A 19308-nucleotide genomic window follows, 5' to 3' on the forward strand; every position below is an offset into this window, starting at 1 on the left:
AGGAAACCAGAGCAAACCCATACAGACATGGGGAGAGCACACCAAACTCCTCACAGACAGTAGCAGGACTTGAACCCTGGAACAGTGTGACTGTGACACTACCTGCTGTGCCACCGTGCCGTATTCACGGAATACAATGTAAGAATTGGCTTTTTTTTTTTGTCTCCTGAGCACTCCCTACCAGCTGCTGAGTGTAATTCAAGTTTACAGTAGTGTCGTGAAATCAAGTCTAATGCCCATCTCCCTCCCACACAACCAAGTCATTCAGTAAAACACGACTTGCACACACACTCCCTGTATGGAGAGATTAGTCTCAAAATACTTTACAAATGTGTAAATGTTAATCAACAAATAAAACACAAGTCACAAATATGTTTCACTATTCACAAACGAATACATCACACTCTGTGTCTCACAGTCTGCAATTTGTACAAATACAGTTAGTCATAAATACATGTTTTTGGTTTTCATAGATGTATCACAATTTTATGCGAAAATAAATGGCCTGATCCACAAATGTGGCCAGCAGGCGAACAAGCCACCGCTAGGTGGCACTGTTGTTTTCCTCAGTGTCTCAGGACTGACCTGTTGCTCTCAGGGCCCCAGCTAAAATTAAGTTAATGATAGAGAACTAACTCTGGCTGCTGATTGGCTAAATAAAAGTGTTGACCAATGAGAAGCGCATATTCTGTTTTGGAGCCTTGGGGTATCTGCCCCTCCCTCCGTCTGAGGGAGAGCATGTCTGAAACAAAATTACGAAACATATCAGTGCCATTTTAGTCCAAATACGGATTTTAACGTATTTTATTTGACAACACTAGTCTGCAGCGAAATTAGGGAAGTTCCGATGGATTTTAACGTCGTTAAATTTAGGGCACCTTCAAAAGCGTTCCACAGTGATCCCCCTCCTAACTGTCTGTGATATGGAGCTGAATTCAGCGGCTTGGGCGGGTTTTGTTCGAACTTCCACATTAAATGTTGCGCAAATGCGGCTACATATAGGTAGGCTCCACACGTCCTAAAACAACAGTGCCACCTAGCGGTAGCTTGTTCGCCCGCTGGCCACATTTGTATTTGGATCGGATGAAAAGCGAAAGGAAAGTCTCAAAATACAAAAACCCACGAGAGGAAATGAACAAATGCACATCACGGAAAACACGTGAGTGATTTGATCCACAAATGCAGATTCTACATTTTACAAATACATTTTTTATTTGAGACTTCGACTTTACAAATATTTGCAATGTAAATTTAAACCAATGTATATATTTTCGCATAAATTTGTGATATATCAATGAAAACCAAAAACGTGCATTTATGAATGTAACTGTATTTGTACAAATTGAAGACTGTGAAACACAGATTGGGATGTGTTCATTTGTGAACGGTGAAACATATTTGTGGATTAACGGTTACGCATTTGTAAAGTATGTTGAGACTAATCTCTCTCCATACTCCCTGTCTCTCTCTCACAGACAAACGCCTCTCTACTCTCTCTCTCACTTTTACTCTCTCACTCATCGAGTGATGTTTACAAAAGTAGCAAATGGCTCTGGGGCTCTGGCTGATTTTGAGCCGAGGGAAGGTGTGTAATGAATAAAATGTCGATTACATGATAAAACCCATATATCACTCATAATACACACGGGACCATGTTATTACAACCATAAAATGTAACTTTGGTGGTACACAAGCCGTTATAACCACCGTAACTGACAGTAAAGCACTTCTTAACATAATGTCAAATGCTAAAAAAAAGCTGAGCAAATCCGGCTAAAGTATGCAAGTGCTAGCGCTCGACCTCGTTTATCAGTAACTCTCAAAATTAGATTATAACACTGTCCTCAACAAAGCTTGGTTCCACTGACACAAAATGTAACTTCTTTCATTAGTCCACATAGCAACCGACAAGAAAACTATTACCAAAATCGATGTCTAACGCGAAAAAGTGAGCTAATCCGGCTAAAGTTAGCAGCTGCAAACCCTGGCTCACTGCTCAGTAACTCTCAAAATTGATTAAAACACTTTCGTCAACAAAACTATCACTAACTAGCACCACAACAAAAAAAAATGGCTACAAATACTTGTGTAAGTATTGTACTAACTTGTGTCCTCAGGTCTGTTTCAGCTCACTTTACTCTGTAAATTCAGTCCAGTATTAACTCTTGTATGGCCGTTCATTCTCTTTCTCCTCTTTGCTCCTTGTGCCATATAATACCCGTATCAGGAATACCAAGATAGATTCTTCTTGTAGCTAGGCAACCATCCACCTGTGAGCTATGTACGTTAAGTGGTACCCATTTCTCGCGAGAGTCCTCTGCCCGGTGATTCAGTAGCTCAGTGCAGTAAACCAGAATAGGACCGCAACAGAGGCTGTATTCTCCTTATTACAGCTCAGTGCAGCATTACAATAATTTAGAAGCTGTAATTTTAAGGTAGAAATACTACATATTGTTCCTTTACGAAATCATTTAAATTTGATACCTGATATAAACCTACCATTGTCAGTTTGCTTTTGCGGTCAACAAACCTAGTGCATGCAGAGTGATGTTTCTAGCAATGAAATGCAATTCCAGACCATTTAGATGTATATCCAGGAGAATTTGCTCTTTTTTTGTTGTTTTGTTATTATTCATTCATTCATTCATTATCTGTAACTGCTTATCCAGTTCAGGGTCGCGGTGGGTCCAGAGCCTACCTTGAATCATTGGGCGCAAGGCGGGAATACACTCTGGAGGGGGCTCCAGTCCTTCGGAGGGCAGCACACACACACACATTCCAACGTGTGTTTTTGGACTGTGGGAGGACACCGGAGCACCCGGAGGAGAACACACCAACTCCTCACAGACAGTCACAGACACAGACAGTCACCTGGAGCGGGAATCAAACCCACAACCTCCAGGCCCCTGGAGCTGTGTGACTGCGACACTACCTGCTGCGCCACTGTGCCGCCCTGTTTTTTTATTAGTCCATAATAAATCATGTGTAGGTCCAGACTCAGACCAGAGTCTGCAGAGTGAATACCACTGCAGTATACATTTAATTTACTTCAGACACATACACAACTTGCCAAGGAACAGCATGGTTTCAGTAGAAAGCATTTATTTTGTTTGGATGAAGAAGTGAACACGCAGCACTGACGTCTCATTGAGCACCAGAGATATAAATCAGTCTTAAATGATCCCTTACTTACTCAGATCTAGACTACATTCCTAGAGATTCTTGACTGGAGCTTGAGGAGTTTGTTTGCTGTCAACAATGAGTTGTGGAGCAAAAGATTGTTGATCCAGATTCAGCTATAGGTTTAGTGCCTGTTTACACTTGGCATTAGCATCCAAGCACTGTTATCTGATGATGGAGCTTGGATCATCATCTAATTAAGACACAGCTGGTTTAGCTTTGAACTGTGAACCTCTGAATGCAGATTCAGCATCCAGATACTGATCAGATCTTGCAATCAAACAATATTTGCATTAAAAATTGGGCTCCATGATAGGTCGCCCCAGTGAGAGTTCAGGTCTAATAGGAAGATGAAGACAGAGCCAAGTGTAAACAGGGCCACAGTTTGGCAAAAAAATTATTTCATAGAACTCAATTTCAGTGCTTCAGAACAGTCTCTTACAACCTTTACTGAGGGAACAATTAGCAAATTTCTATTCACTTTTTCATAATTTGTGGCCACAACTAATTCCCACAGTTTACATATTTTACATTTGTTTTAAAAATATAGCAGATATCTTCTTTTAATTGTATGCACACATTTTTTTAAGTGAGCATATACTTTATTACTTTGTTTATACAATTTAAAAACCCATGAATTTAATTTAGAGAAAGCATGAGAATGATGTGTGAGAACACACACACACACACAAAAAAACAGACTACATTTTGGGAACAAATAAAAACGTCATGGCCAAAAATAAAAAAATATATAAATATTTGGAACGGATCAATAAACTGGCCACACATTAAGAAAATGTGTGCAAGTGTTGCAGTTTGTTTCTACTAAACTTTCAAAGAGCCTCACACAGCAGCTTGTGATACAGAGCTACATTCATAAAGAAACAGACATTATACACATACATAAAACCTGATAAACTCCTCACAGTGAATAAAGGAGTGATCATCTCTATACATCTGTACAAATAGTTTTAGAACCATATAAATTACGAATCATTTCCAACACTGATGCTTTCAGATCTAGTTTTCACAGCTGTGTATTTTAGATAATAGGCAAGGCCTTTGAAAATATTAACAAACCTTTATTAGGCCTTGCTACATTATTTCAACAAATAACAAATGGACAAAGATTTTAAAGCCTGTTACATTCTTTTCTTGTGCTTCTAAAGTAGATGATTCAACAAATGGCAGAAAAGCAGCATAAAGCTCACAAATGTACCAGTATGTACTAAGCACATCAGAGTGTCCTTGTTTAAAGCCCTTTAGCTGTTGCCTTGATGGTGTAGTGTGCATGAGGCGTTAGGGCACGCCAGTTTGGGACAGAACCACCACTTCCTGAGGATTGAGATTTAGGCCAAACTCCTCTGTCTGGGCTTAATCCGCAGATACAGCTGTGAATGGAATGTTTACGTTAGCAATTAATCACGAGAATCATTCATGTAGATTACATAAATGTATTGCTGGTCATTTACATTCATGTGCTTTTTATACAGTTGCTGGCCACTTTTGGACACACCCTACATTAAACTTCATCTTCTTGGCCACTTTAGAAACACTATTTTTTTTAGCTCAACCTTACTGGTGTACGTAGAGAGTAGTTCATCTCGTTTTGTCATGTAGTGTTTGATCAATGCTCTGGACAAATACAAGGCTGGCCAGTAAGCAGAAACACAAGATAAGTCATTTAAAAAAAAGCAAGCATCCTAAAGGAAGCACAATACAGGCATTTCTACTTAAGTAGCCCATGAATATAAGCATAAAAAATAATGTGGCCACCAAACAGAAGCACAATGGGCACTGTAATAAGAAAGTTCATGCTGAGTGAAGGCCTATTCACACAGAGTCTTATATTACGGACAAAACAAACAATTTGAGTTTGAGAACAAAACATATATTTCACCATTCTTGGGTCTGAAACTGATGGACTGCGATGTTGTGTCCGATTTTGAGTTAGAACATGATCCATTTTCTGCATTAAGAAATTTCTGCGTTTTAATAGTTAATATCAGGTTTACCAATCAGAGCTCCGTTGCCATGGTTGCAGACCAAATTAATGGAAGACAGCAGCTGACCAACTCACCTTGTTCATAGCAAAACACAAAAGCTTAAAGAACATGCAACGCGCTGACTACTAAAATTAAGATGAGAAGAGTAGCAGAGCCTCAAACTCCCCCAGTGCCCTTTGGGAACACTGCTGAACTCCCTATGTTGTTCTGTATACTGGGGTGAAATCAGTCTGTGTGTCATTTAATCGCAGTGGTACTCCTACTCAGTGAATCCATTTCTTCTTCCTCTTTCAGCTTCTTCTCACGATTTGAGAGTGTTGAGACAAAAAATGCACCAGATTTGTTTGAAAATTTCACTACAGTAAAAATCACACCCGTCTGCGAATAGGCCTTGACTCATGTAAACTCAGTTTTCATATTACTACATTAGGAAAGTGCTGAACGCATTACTGTCAAAATCTGATATGTGCATGTAAATGCATGTATAGTTGTGTGCAGACTCTCACCCCGAGCAGGTTGCGAGGGATGTAGCCCTCATGGTCTCCACATCGAGCCCACCACCATTCGCTTTCCTGACCATCGTCCCTCTTCAGAACCGTCATTGAGTCTCCTTCAGTGAAGGACAACTCATCAGCGCTCTCTGCTTCATAATCCCACAAAGCATACACCATGCCCCGGTTCATCACTCCCATCTTCTCCTGCACACCTACACACACATCAGCAACAGTCACACAGCAAGTTGATCAGTACAGATACAGTAAAATGTTGTCCTGCATGATTTTGATGCACCACTTAATTTGACTGAGTAAATCATTGCAGTTTCATTAAAAGGTGTAATTCTGTTTTTTAGATTTACTTACTTTGTTTTTTTTTTTATTTATATTTTATTATTATTGTTATTGTTATTAATATATTTGGATTATTTATAGTTTTGGATAAGAATATCCATTTCGATACATCATTGGGTGTAAAGAATCTTGGACATTATATAAGGATTCATATCCAGTATGAATTATTTGTTAACTATATGTTTGGGTGGGTTTTCTGACCTAGAGCTGGCGCTTCTTACCATAGAGGAACTGAGAGCACTGAGCGTATCCATCCTCCAGCTCCTCACACTTATCCGCCGCCGTCTGCATGTCACTGTAAGTGGTGGCAAACACGGCAGCTCCAGACTCCACCAGGAACTTGCACACCTGCACATTATTACAGGAGGCAGCACAGTGTAGAGGAGTCCTAGCAACCAGAGAAATTGGAAAACAGAAAAGAGAGAGAATTCTGGTTCAGTGTTAGCTGGCAGTGTACTTTAAACAACGAGAAAATACAAGCAGTTATAAGCAGTTACAGCCAGTTATAAGTGTACTTTAAATCCTTTTCTCTTGAACTGGACCAGTCACAATTAGGGGGAGGGTCCAAGAATACACATTATGTCTATACATCAAGCAGTGGATGAACCCTACAGGGTCGTTTTGGCCTAAAATATGTTGTTTCCCTCAAATGTCTTGTTACATTTGTAGCTCTATTGCACCACTAAAGAAGCAATCATGTCAAACATGTTTCTGCTTTTATTCTTAATTGTTGCAGCTTTTTTGTTCCCTCACCATCCATCGCTGTCGGCAGCATTGACATTCACTCCGAACTGCACCAGGAATTTCACAATCTCTGTGTGTCCGGCACACACCGCGTTATGAAGGGCAGTGATGCCCTCATCGTTCGGCAAACTAGGGTCATCCACCTGCCCAGGCATAACACAGAAACACAGATTATATCCTCTTTGTTCAGCATAACCACAGATGTGTAACTGTGTCATATTTAGCCCTATTTATTTATTATTAGCCCTACTTAGAGTGTAGTTTTACTTAGGTTGTGGGGTAATGTAATTTTAACATAGGTCATATGTAATATTAAAACGCTGTCCATAACATGGCACAAACCAGAGAAGAAAATGCACCTTAAGAAAAACAAAATGGCAGTGTTCACACTAGAACCACATTCAGTGAAGTAACAATGAACACAGCCTAGTCTTTGAGGAAAGCCAGGTGGAGTCTTACTTGAGACTAAATTTAAGGGTCAATGGAAAATTACTATTAGAAATTTTTTTTAACACAGCCTTAGACTTAATCTAGGTCTGGGAAACTGGCTCTAAGTGTCCCACAGAACTATTTTAGCCTCAGTTTGTAGCCTTTTAGTTTGTAGAAGAACCTCCTGTTCTGCCTGACCTCATATATGATCCTCTGGACCAGATCATACTCTCCCTCCAGAGAGGCATCCAGCAACAGCGCCAAGGGGTTGAAGCGAACTCTCATTCCGTGATTTATCCGCTCTGAACCCACCTTCCGTAGGTTCGTCCTCTTCCCCTGAGGACAGAGACGACAGGAGAGGTAAATTAATGGAAGATTTTTTCCACAAACAAATGTTTTGTGCTGTAGTCACGCTATATGCCCAAATATTTGCGGACACTCCTTGTTGCTATTTTTATCACAATTTGAGAGTGCACACGTTCAGGAATAGAATCGGACAAGCTAAGGTCACTAAGCTCAGTGGCAAATGTCTGGTAGAGGGGTGTGAAGCTCACCCAGGTTTGGGTGGTTCTGTGGAGCAATTAACCTCCATCCAATACTTTTGGGATGAGCTGGGATGGCCCTACAATTTGTGACTCAGGACTAGTCATCCAATCCCTGATATTACTGGGGCAAATGGGGAGGGGACAAACCCTCAGTTTATACACGTAAGTTTAGAAAAGACGTTTGGACATATAGCATATTTATTTAGAATATGAATCCTAAAAAATATGGAGGCAAGAGAGGGATTCATTAGAGTCATAAATGTTGCTGACACTGGGTTGGCTTCTCTCCCACTTCAATGTTTAATGAATCCACAGACAGTGATTAGGACCTTAGTGTGGTCAGTTGCTTAGCAGCAGCCTCGGATAAGGAACTAGAATTAAGGGCTGTTCTAAGTGTGTTCTGATCCGACTCTCTTTTCTTTCATTTTCTCTGTGTAAGTTTCAATGTGTTCTTATCTCTCTTTCTCACCTTCTTCACCAGGGACACTGGTAACTAATGGTAAATATGCCTGAAATATGTTTATATTAATGTCAGTGTTTCACATTGGAATCTTTTGAAGGAGATCCCACCAAATCCAATTCCTACAGTGTTTTACCTGCACAGATTTAATCAGGTCATCACTTGTTTCGGTCTCTATTTTTCTTTAAAAAACATGGTTCTCCAGGGGTCTTTGAGCAACAGTGGTTCTATGTGTTAACACAAATTCTCAAAGAACCATTAGTGTACTGTAAATATATTATACTGTAAATGTAGTAAATTAGCGTGGTGCAAAGTATCCTTTAAGCATGCATGTGATTTTTTTTGTTGTTTTTTTAAACAACTTTAATTTTGTCATCATACAGCAGAAACCTTTCAGTAATAAGAAAATGACAAAATATGAGAATACAGCAGTGCATACCGGGGGAAGCAGGACCTGTCCTGTGACCTCTGGAGCCTTCATGCTGCTGCTGCTGTCATCCCCAGGTCCATCCTGGTCTGTTACTGTGGGGTAGGGGGGTGGGGGATATGGAGGATACTCCTCTGTGTATGCCTCTGTAGGAGTGGAATCACCCCCTTCTTGTTCATCCTCTTCTAAAGGGGGGTTCAGTTCATCTGGGACAGGGGAGCGAGGAGGTAGTGGAGGTGGGATGGAATTGTCCTCTTTCCGAATTGCTCCAATATCCTCCTCCTGTCCCATCGTCCCTGCTGTGCTCTCCTTTTCTGGTGTCTCCATGGCAGCTAGTGTTGTCTTCTGGTAGAGGAGTTTCTGGATGTTGGGGCCAGCAGGCCCCTCTGGCTCTGTGATAGAGCTACGTTTCTTCAGGGGTCTAGGAGCATGGTGCAGTCTCTTGCGTAGAGCTTCTAGGTCAGCGTCGCTCTGCAGACGATGAGGGTGAGACAGGAAGGGCAGAAGTTTGGTGGGGCTCAGGGGTCGAGGGACGCGCTCAGACTCTGGACCCTCCCCAGATGGACCACTGCTAAGACCATGGTCCACTTGGTCTAACTCTGTAGTAGTGGTTCGCTCAGCGTGGCTGCTGTCCTGAGAATGGGAATGTTGCCCTCCAGTGGATGGAATGACGGGCTTTCCGTACACTGCAAAAGAGTGACCAGGAGTAACTATCAGAGGAGCAATAAATTACGACTTTGTAAGTCACTGCTTTTTTAGAGCAAATGCCTATGTAAAGATTAAAAAGAGTAAATGCCATAGGCTGTTTGTTTTATATAAAGAAAGTTAGGCATAGTGATGTTTGAAAGGTGTTAGGACTGTGTTTTGTAGGTGAATAACAACATGATTGAAAGGTGTAAATATCATTGAAATTGAGGCAGATTGTTATGTAGTTCTCTGTGGTGTGTTTGTTTTAAACAAATTACGGAGTAAGAATTGTGTTTGAAAAGCCTTGCACATTCACCTATTTAAGGTGGAACAGAGAAATCAAGCTTGGTAGTACACAGCAAATATAAGTATTTCACTAGTAGGTAGATGTTTACGTCACATGATTTGCACTTGGTCGTGTATTTTAAATGGATAAAATGGGAAATAAGAAGTGTTTCAAAACGAGTTTTGTTTATAAAACCTAGCACCAGATTTAGCTTTGCATAGCTGTTTAAGAGGGAATGAGTAGACTCTTACATGGACCCATTTAAGGTGAAACTAAATGCTTGAATACGAAAATTATGAATAAGAAGCTGCTATCTTCACTCTTTTGAAACTGTATTATAGTTCCGATTTTAAACGCTTGCTGTCAATATTACAGATTGCTCCTTTAAGGGTGGAATTTGGAAAATTATAAGCTGTGTAAAAAATAACAAAAGAAAAAGAAGAAAAGCATTGACAGATACAAAGAGGTACTCAATAACAAGAATAGGCTTAAGCGTTGTAAAGCCCCTAGCATTTGAGGAAAAATCTGCCTAATTCTCTCTCTCTCTCTCTGTCTCTCTCTCTCTCTCTACCAGTTGGCTGATGAGACTGAGGATGAGTCACGCTCCTGATTTCATGTTGTAATGTGAATGCTTTAAATACCCAGCTTGCTCCTTCAATGAGCTCTTGGTTGCATGGTTATTAATATGTCACTGCCTTAGGCTGACATTACTGCCTCGGCACAGTTACAGATAACGGCACTCACATCATGGGCCGCATCTTTAATTCTCACCAAATGATGCAGCAGTGTTTGTACTAATTTCTTGGGCTGGAACTCTGAGTAGTCTTTAACTGCATGCAGCCTCACTTTCAGGTGATTCTATCTTTAAATCTGAGGTTTTAACTGTATCACCAGCTCTAACTGCTGATCATATATTTAATTTGGAGAGAGCTTACTGCTGACTTTATCTTTAATCTGAGGTGTTAACAGCAATTTCTGCTGATCGTACCATTAATTTCGAGGTATTAGCAATACTTACAGCGAGGCTGGGAGCGGGTCAGTGTGCTCTGGCCCTGGTACCCTTTGGCTAGCGAGCCGTGCTGTGTATACATGGAGTAGATGGAGCTAGCCGCTAGGGTCTGGGGCTTGTGGAGTGTTGGAGGGGTCACGGCTCCTTTCCCAGAGTTCTCCACGCTGAAGGGCCGCACAGTGGCGGCAGGCAGGGTGTCTGTTTTAGAAGACAGGCTGTGGTGTGGAGGAGGCAGCGGTGGTCTCTGGCTATGTGTGGATGGTGGGGGGAGCTGGGGGGGCACTCTGGGTTTTTCAGGGAAATTGGTGCCGAAGCAGGGCTTATTAAAGCTGGACTGTTTGGCTGGTTTACTGGGCACTGGAGGAGGCACTTTACCTACACACTGGACACACACACACACACACACACACACACACAATCAAACATTTAAATTAAATTACATTTAAATATAATTGCATTATTAGTTACATAAATACCTACATAGTCATTTACTGATGACCCTTTTGCTTTATTCCCACTTTTATAGGCCTGATTACATTTCTGTTTGTAAGATGATTTATAACATATTGATGTGATCCAAGACCAGGCTTAATAATGAGTATAAGTTACCATTTAATAACATTAACTACCTTAAACCTAAATATAAATTAATTGTAAGAAGCGCAATACATGATGCTTTGAAGCTTAAATAAAAACGCATCTGTGTGTGCATGTGTGTGTGTAATACCTGTCCATCCTTCAAGAGGTCCTCGCTGCTCTGGTTTTTCCGTAAAGGAAGTGGTGGCGGTTTCAAGTCAGCTTCAGGATCTAACACAGATGATAAGGAGAGTGATGACAAAAGAGTGGCACATGCTAGATGTATTTTATACACACAAAACTGTGTCTAGGTTTATTAAGTTACGTTTTTGGAAGTGATATGCAACTGATCATTTACAATTTCTTCATGAAACATCCCTCTGAATCTGTGTGTGTGTGTGTGTGTATACGTGTGTTTGTGTGCACTTGTGCATGAGCTTGCACCTTTCTCTGTGGAGCCGTGGCTGCTCATTCGTGGCAACGTGGAGGCGTAGCCACGCTGGGATCCACCCATACTGCTGATCTCAGCGCTGGAGGTCCAGTCAGAGATCTCGGAGATTTTACCAGCCTGGGGACCAACACCTGGGTGCAGGAAAGGGGAGGAGTCACCAGTAAAACAGGGAGGGGCTTACTGTGATATTATAAACAATTCTGTTACGCCAGTTAAGAAATGCCTGCGTTTGTGATAGGGGAAGAAGGAGGATAGTTTCTTTCTTATTACTTTCTAATAAGGTGGTGATGGCTATGGCATCAATGTGGTTATATTGAATCTGTAGAGTTTAGTAACGACGAGGACTTTTAAACAGAGATTTGAATGAATATAAACTTAACATAGTATTTACTATAGATTAATACAGACAAAGACAAAACCCCAAGAATATCCAATCCAATATCCAATATCTTTTTGGCAGCTCTTATGCAAACTATTCTAAGCCTTTAACTGAGAGTGTTACCAGTGGGTTTGGTCAGTGGTTTGGCCAGAGGTTTGGTCAGTGGTTTGGGCAGTGTTGCAGTGCCATCCGGATAGGCTGGCTTTATCAGGACATCCTGTCTGGGAGGAAGAGGAGGAGGAGGGCACTGTATATAAGGCCCAACAGCAGCTACTCTGGACTGACCAGCTATATTCTGAGAGCTGTGGCCATCTGTGTGTTGCTGTAGAAGGGAAAGAGGGAGACATAGAGAAAATGTCAGACAAAAACAAAGAAATGTGAATCTGGAAATTAATATGATTTCCAACTTACTGCTATAAATTTTCCCTAAACATAAACATCTTTCATATCTCCACTCCCCTTCTAAAGACAAATTATGTTTTTTAACTTCTTAATAGCTAATGCACTCACAGGCAGGTTCTCTTTCTGCTGCAGAGCGGCCTTCTTCTTCCAAAGTCGCTCTCGCAGTTCAGCTACTCTGCGATCCATAGCTGCCACTTCTTGTGTCCGTTTACTCAGGCTGTCTCTCTGCTGCTGGAGCTTAGCGCTCTGCTCTTGGTTTAGTTTATTTCTCAACTACAGTGAGGAAGAGAGAGAGAGTCTACATTGAACCGTGTGTATCGTTGTGTGAAATTATATAGTAGTGTGCAAAAGCTATAGGAACCTAAGATTATTATTATTGGAAATAATTTCTCGTTAAGAATGGTGATTGTATAAAATTATATATTACTCCATTAATACAAATTATAAATACAGTAAAATAATTTTTTACAGAAATTCTGCTTGATCGTATATATTTCTTTAATCAACATCACACTTGATTAAACATAATGAATATTTATTAACATAGGTAATAGGTATAGGATAGGTATAGGATCCTATACCTATAACATATGTCAGATGATACTGGACTGCCAGGAGGAGAAATTCAGAAAGGGTTGAAACAACACTTTCACACACTTAATATAAAAATATTATTTGTTATTATTCTAAAATTGTTTGAGAAGTTATAAATAAATAAACTTACCTGCACAGATACACAGCTTTTTAAAACCCATTTTCCTAGGTGCCTAAAACTTTTGCACAGTACTATATGCAGTACCAGATTCTACTCTTTTGAGAAGGTTTTACACTACAGCATGGGCCATTTATATGGATACACCTTAATAAAATGGGAATGGTTGGTGATATTAACTTCCTGTTTGTGGCACATTAGTATATGGGAGGGGGAAAACCTTTCAAGATGGGTAGTGACCATGGTGGCCATTTTGAAATCAGCCATTTTGGGTCCAACTTTTGGTTTTTCAATGGGAAGAGGGTCATGTGACGCATCAAACTTATTGGGAATTTTACAAGAAAAACAATGGTGTGCTTATGGTTTTAACATAACATTATTCTTTCATGAGTTATTTAAAAGTTTCTGACCACTTATAAAATGTGTTCAAAGTGCTGCGCATTGTGTTTGATTGTCAATGCAACCCTCTTCTCCCACTCTTTACACATTGATAGCAACACCATAGGAAGAATGCTAGCACATGCTTCCAGTATCCGTAGTTTCAGGTGAAAAAACAAAAGTTGGATCCAAAATGACTGACTTTAAAATGGCCACCATGGTCACCACCCATCTTGAAATGTTTTCCCCCTCCCATATACTAGTGTGCCACAAACAGGAAGTTAATATCACCAACCATTCCCATTTTATTAAGGTGTATCCATATAAATAGCTCACCCTGTAGATGTTGGGACATTGCTGTGAGAATTTGGCAGCCACAGTTACTGACGTTAGATATTGAGGTAGTGTAATTAGCCTTTAGCACTGGATCTTAAAGAACAATACAACTCATCCCATGCCCCTTTCACACATGCACGGTAATCCAGAAATATTCCAGAGTTTTCCCGGAGGAGCTGTATGTGCGAATGCCACAACACACAACATTCCTCCCTGACATTACTCTGATAGCGCCCCAGTAAAGACTCCAGGTAAAGTCCATGTCAGCGCATGTGAGAATCGAGCGGGAAGTGTTCCAGAGTTTCTCCTCCAAGCGCTGCACAGGTGCTGCAATACATCTAAAATGCGCTTAATTTCCTGCTGTGAGTACGCTCATTTTATTGATTATTCAGGCTCTTTCTGTATAGTTGAATACCAGTTGCAGCCATAGTTGACCCTTAAAGAAGGTGAATTTACTAACTATAAGAGATATCTACAAATGTGTGGACATATAGAGTCATAGCAGCAGTAAAAAGATGATGATTTGAAAATGCTCAGTAAAGTATAAATCCATTTATATTGGATCTAAGTACATGTATATCAGTAAATGTAACTAGTTAATATGTAGTTACAATGTGAACAAGCACACTTCATAAATTAAGTTCATCCTGTTCAGGGTTGCACGAGTAAGGAGCCTTCCTGGAATCATTGTGCGCACTGCAGGAATACACCCTGGACAGGGCCAAGCACACTTCAATAAACTGATTTAAATCAGTCAAAGTGTAAGTGAACTGAGGATCAGTGTAAGCGTAAAGGGGAATGGAGAAGTATTGACATATTTCAAAAGAAGGATTTGGTTGAGAGGGAGTGAAAGAGAGAGACAGGGAAAGAGACTTAGAAACAGGGAGACATATAAAGGTATAGGGAATGGCAAAGGGAGAGACTTAGACAGAGTTAGCCAGAAGAGTTAGAATGGGCATTTGACCCACCATTTTTAGAATGCCCCACCAGTTTTGGTTCCACATAAATGGGTCATTATGAAAAGTACCTTCCTTGAACTGTTCCAGAACCGCTCCTAGCACTGACATAAAGGTGCAAACCGGTCGATAGTTTGAGTCATACCCAATTGACTCACTCCTCGAGTCATAACCAATTAAATTCTTAATTTCAGTTTGGGGGCGGGACATCAGAGGCTGCTCACACTAACCTATGTTCTGGTAAATGTTGTAAATGTGAACCACTAATGGTCATGATTTATGTTGGGGCATGTTGTATTTGCTAAATGTCTGGTCTGGAACATTTCTTACTGCTGCTTGGAGACAGTTTACAGGTTGATATCGGAATGGCTTATATCATTTTAAGGGACATGCCACTGATTGTTTAAAATTCCAACAGAATTCTGTCACTAGCTGGGTTTCTACTCAATTTTTTCACACGTTTTGTGCAATAAATGCACTACAATTTGCAGATAAACTTGATGTATGCCCCCATGATCAGGGTGGCATTGAAATGAGGGAGATGGAGAAATCTGAAGGGTTTGTTTATTTAAAACACTTTATTTTATAGTTTAAACACACATTATATCAAAAAGCTTGAGTTGTTATTTACTTTTTGGCATGTCTGTGGTATAGAGATTGTTCTTAATGTTTTGAGAAGAAAGTAAAATGCTTTGTGGTCTATGACTTTTGCGCAGTGTGGTATATTTCTAAAATATTCTACAAATGCACTAAAATAAGAAGCTTGAGTGGTAAAGTGCAGAGAGGAGAAAAGAGGAAGGAGAGTCGGGAGAGTCTAAATAGCGCTTTAGAGCTATTCCAATTTTTCAACCTTGACTGAGCATAAAACTCTTTTTGAGATATTTCGCAAAAACTCGGTGAATGGAAATCCCTCTACAGAGTAAACAGACGTGTTTAAGTATGGTTTGTTGCAAAACAGCTTCTCGCTTCTGAGCTCTGGCTCTGTTTTAACAGGCGGGCTGGATCTAGTCAGCCATTGGCTGCTGGAAATAAGCCCATCAAGTAAATTCTACACGCCCCACCCCGCTACATCAGCAGAGTTTTACTTCTCCATACACACCCACACATACTCTTATGGTGACCTAAAAGGGCATGTAGATTGTACTCTGTAGTCGGGATGTATCTCCAGTAGCCAATGGTTGATCAGATTCATAATTAAATACGGAAATATTACAAAATTGATTTTAAAACTCTTAATATTAATAACAGTCTTCTGCTTTTTTCAAAAGTTAATTTCTCTATTATGAATTCTGCTTTTTGATTCTCAAAATGTTTGGCACAATTTTGATGCCATAGACCAAGATCTTTTTGCAGTGGTGGTGACAGGAACAAAGGGTTGTCATGTCTTTACCATAAATACAGCCATTTTATTTACTGTCTAAAACCGATAGCGTCTTTTAAATTTCTCCTTTTAGATATGAAGAAAGAACTAAAATTAATTAAGTTTTTTAATGCATCTCATTAAATACTCAAATACTCATGCCACATTGACATAGTTTGAGATTTCAGGAGCATAAATTTTGGAGGCATGGTGCCACCCCTGCCTACACAGGAAAAAACAGAGAGAAAGAGAGAGGTTATTTTTCCACCTGTAGCTCTTTGTAGAGCCTCTCCAGTTCCCCAGCTGAGCCATGACCACTCTCATCCAGTTTTCCCTGCCGCAGAAGCTCCAATTGCCGGCTCAGCTCCTCCACTCTGGACACGGCCATAAGCAGCTCCCTCTGCTTCTGCTGGAACAGTCCGTTCATTTGCTCAATCTCCTCCACTACAGCACCAGAGAGAGGGAGAGAGAGAGAAAGAGAGAGAGACAGACATCTTACTCCACCACAGCTTCACTACACAAATCTGGGGAAAATAAACAAAGCGTCCAAACTTTGTAGACACCCTACTTTGGAAAAAGCCGTTTAAACTCACACAGTCTGGATACATAGAAAAGCAAGAAATGAAATAGGATGCTACAGAGCCACTTAAGGTCATTATGCTCTAAGCCAAACATTGACTAGAGAGGTGCAAAGCCACTCCATGTGTTATGTGCATTCTCTGGACAGCATTTTCTCAGATTCAAACTGCAATGTCAAAATTCTGTAGAGAAGAGTGAATTCAGTAATGATGAAAGTTTCTTTTTCTCGACTCCATTAGCCTTATGGCTCATTAATGTGATCATTTGCTGAAGCTGATGAAGTGCTCAGTGGTGTCTGAGCCTCATTAATGAAGCTATTAGGACCATATCAAACAAGTCAGAACAAGTAACAGTGCGATAATGCTGTCCCCAACAATCTTTTCTTGTAGATTCTTTAAGGGGAAATCTGTCATTTTCACCATCAAAACAAGTGAGGAATATAAATGAAATATGTTAGGGTTTTTTTTTCTATTATGTGCAAATCACATAAAGATCAAACTACTTTGCAGTGGCTAGTGGAGCTTTTCAGCTAAATGGTACTTACTTTACTTAGCTATTTTGCTTTTCCATTAAATTTGGTACCTGGAACTAGGAACTAAACCATGAGGTGTAAACTTTGCAGAGCGCTGACTGACAGGAGAGACTTGCCAGTCACATCAAAATTCAGATATCCAGCACACACTAAGCGTTTGTAAAATCTCCAAGCTACAGTAGAGATTTTTTTTGAGTCACTACAACCGATTATGCCGTGGTATTCTGAAGAGGTGAAAATCTTCCTTGGATTGCAAGAGCTGAAAATGCAACAATAATGGTAAAAGCCTTTAAACCGTGTTCAGTTCTTAACAAAAATCATGCAAATACACGATGAGTATACAGCGCTTAATTGATTAATCTGTTGATTATTATTTTAATTAATCAATTAGTTGATTTATTTGACAGTATATTTATATAGAAACTATATTTAATAAAACCAACATGTTATTGCAGCTTTTTAATGTAATGTAATGAACAATGCCCTTTATTATTATATACAATATTATACCCATAAAATACACAATGGCACTTAGTGTGAACATGCATTTACACTTCTTAGTGCAAAGTTGTTTTAAAGTAATTATTTTTAAAATAGTCACGTCCCAGTCATGTTTTTTTGGACCCCAATCCCAATCCAAGTCTTTTAATACTGAGTATTTGCTAATACTTAGTACCGATCCGATACATAGATTTTCCTAGATAGTACACAGTGCACGCTTCAAGTAAACTCAGCCCAGTGTATCGGCTTCACACTGAATATTTCACATTAATAAACTTCCTGCATTCAAACTGCTGCTTTTTTATTATAACAAAATAAACAAACAGTGTCTTTACAAACAGCTCATATAAATAACTTAATATTATTTTAAATATGGTATGAAATGATCTAATGTGATTAATATGTATTAATAATTACTTTGATTTTAAAAGTCATTCAGTTTTATTGTCATCACAGATTGTGCTAAAATGAGATATATATTTATTTTTAAGCACTGATGTTTCTCTCAGCGCTGCAGCAAAACAAACCCCTGTAGGTGGGACTCTGACTCCATTGGCTGCAGCATTAAATGATGGACAGCTTACTCTGGCTGCTGATTGGCTAAATAAAATTGACCACTAATGAGAAGTGCATTCTCTGCTTAGGGGCTGTGGAGTATCTGCCCTTCCCTCTGACTGAGGGAGAGTAGCGTCTCAAATGGGTCATATGGGTCCAAAATACAACACGCTATTTAGTGTCTAAATACGGGACAGTTGGTGACTCTAATCACATCCCCTTGCCCTCTAGCTCTGAATCCAGCCTGTCTGTTTCTGTCCCCTAGTAGAGTCCCTAATACTCTACTAATTACTCAGAGCCGTGTAGAGAAGACAAAGCTACAAAGTTTTTCACAACAAATGAAAACAAAATGAAATATAAAACTAAATGAAACACAGATAATCACATTGCTTAAGATTACAGCTCTGAAAACGTATAGAAAATAGTGTGTTTTCAGGCTTTTCTTACAAGAAGATTTGGGCTCATCTGATCGTTCAATATCTCTGTAAAAAAAACACTCTTCCTCTCTCTGTTATTGCTGGACCCTAGACCATTTTGTGACACTGGATTATTGGCAAAGTAAACTTTACATACTATAACACTATAGTATACTATACCATTACTATAGCAACAGCAATATTAACACATTATTAACACATACACAGTCAATATTATACTCACCCAGTTTGCTGTTGCTGAGGCGTTTTTGTTCCACTTGACCCTTCAGAGCTCTGACCCGCCTGAGTTTAGCTTCCTGGTTCTCAGCATTCTCTCGCAGCAGCCGCAGTTTTTCCTGCTCCGAAACCTGCTGCTCTTGCAGTTTCAGGAAGCGCAGGCGCTGCTCCTGCAGGATAAAACAAAATTGCAAAAATATAACATACTGCTTATTGCACCTTTAATGCCATGGTATGTAATGTAATATACAGTCATTAAAGGTGCAGTAAGCGGTATAATATTTTACAGCATAATTAACGTAGTGTAGTGGAGTATG

The 19308-nt window shown here is 39.9% G+C and overlaps 1 protein-coding gene across 2 annotated transcripts in view; it reads right to left on the bottom strand.

The window, feature by feature from the left end:
* Positions 1 to 3511: 3511 nt before the first annotated feature.
* The window catches only part of LOC136678398 (apoptosis-stimulating of p53 protein 2-like), a 43089-nt gene continuing 27292 nt past the window's right edge, over positions 3512 to 19308 (bottom strand). For both annotated transcript variants that reach the window (XM_066656456.1, XM_066656455.1), the window contains 13 exons: positions 18999 to 19161; positions 16440 to 16615; positions 12538 to 12702; positions 12151 to 12349; positions 11642 to 11779; positions 11349 to 11428; positions 10631 to 11003; positions 8652 to 9325; positions 7406 to 7543; positions 6788 to 6921; positions 6256 to 6422; positions 5693 to 5892; positions 3512 to 4571 (listed from right to left, as the gene is read on the bottom strand). In XM_066656456.1, the coding sequence (XP_066512553.1) occupies positions 4530 to 4571; positions 5693 to 5892; positions 6256 to 6422; positions 6788 to 6921; positions 7406 to 7543; positions 8652 to 9325; positions 10631 to 11003; positions 11349 to 11428; positions 11642 to 11779; positions 12151 to 12349; positions 12538 to 12702; positions 16440 to 16615; positions 18999 to 19161 (2649 nt within the window). In that variant the 3' untranslated portion in view covers positions 3512 to 4529. The remainder of the gene's footprint in view (positions 4572 to 5692; positions 5893 to 6255; positions 6423 to 6787; positions 6922 to 7405; positions 7544 to 8651; positions 9326 to 10630; positions 11004 to 11348; positions 11429 to 11641; positions 11780 to 12150; positions 12350 to 12537; positions 12703 to 16439; positions 16616 to 18998; positions 19162 to 19308) is intronic.

The sequence above is a fragment of the Hoplias malabaricus genome, chromosome Y, assembly GCF_029633855.1.
Source record: "Hoplias malabaricus isolate fHopMal1 chromosome Y, fHopMal1.hap1, whole genome shotgun sequence".
Lineage (NCBI taxonomy): Eukaryota > Metazoa > Chordata > Actinopteri > Characiformes > Erythrinidae > Hoplias > Hoplias malabaricus.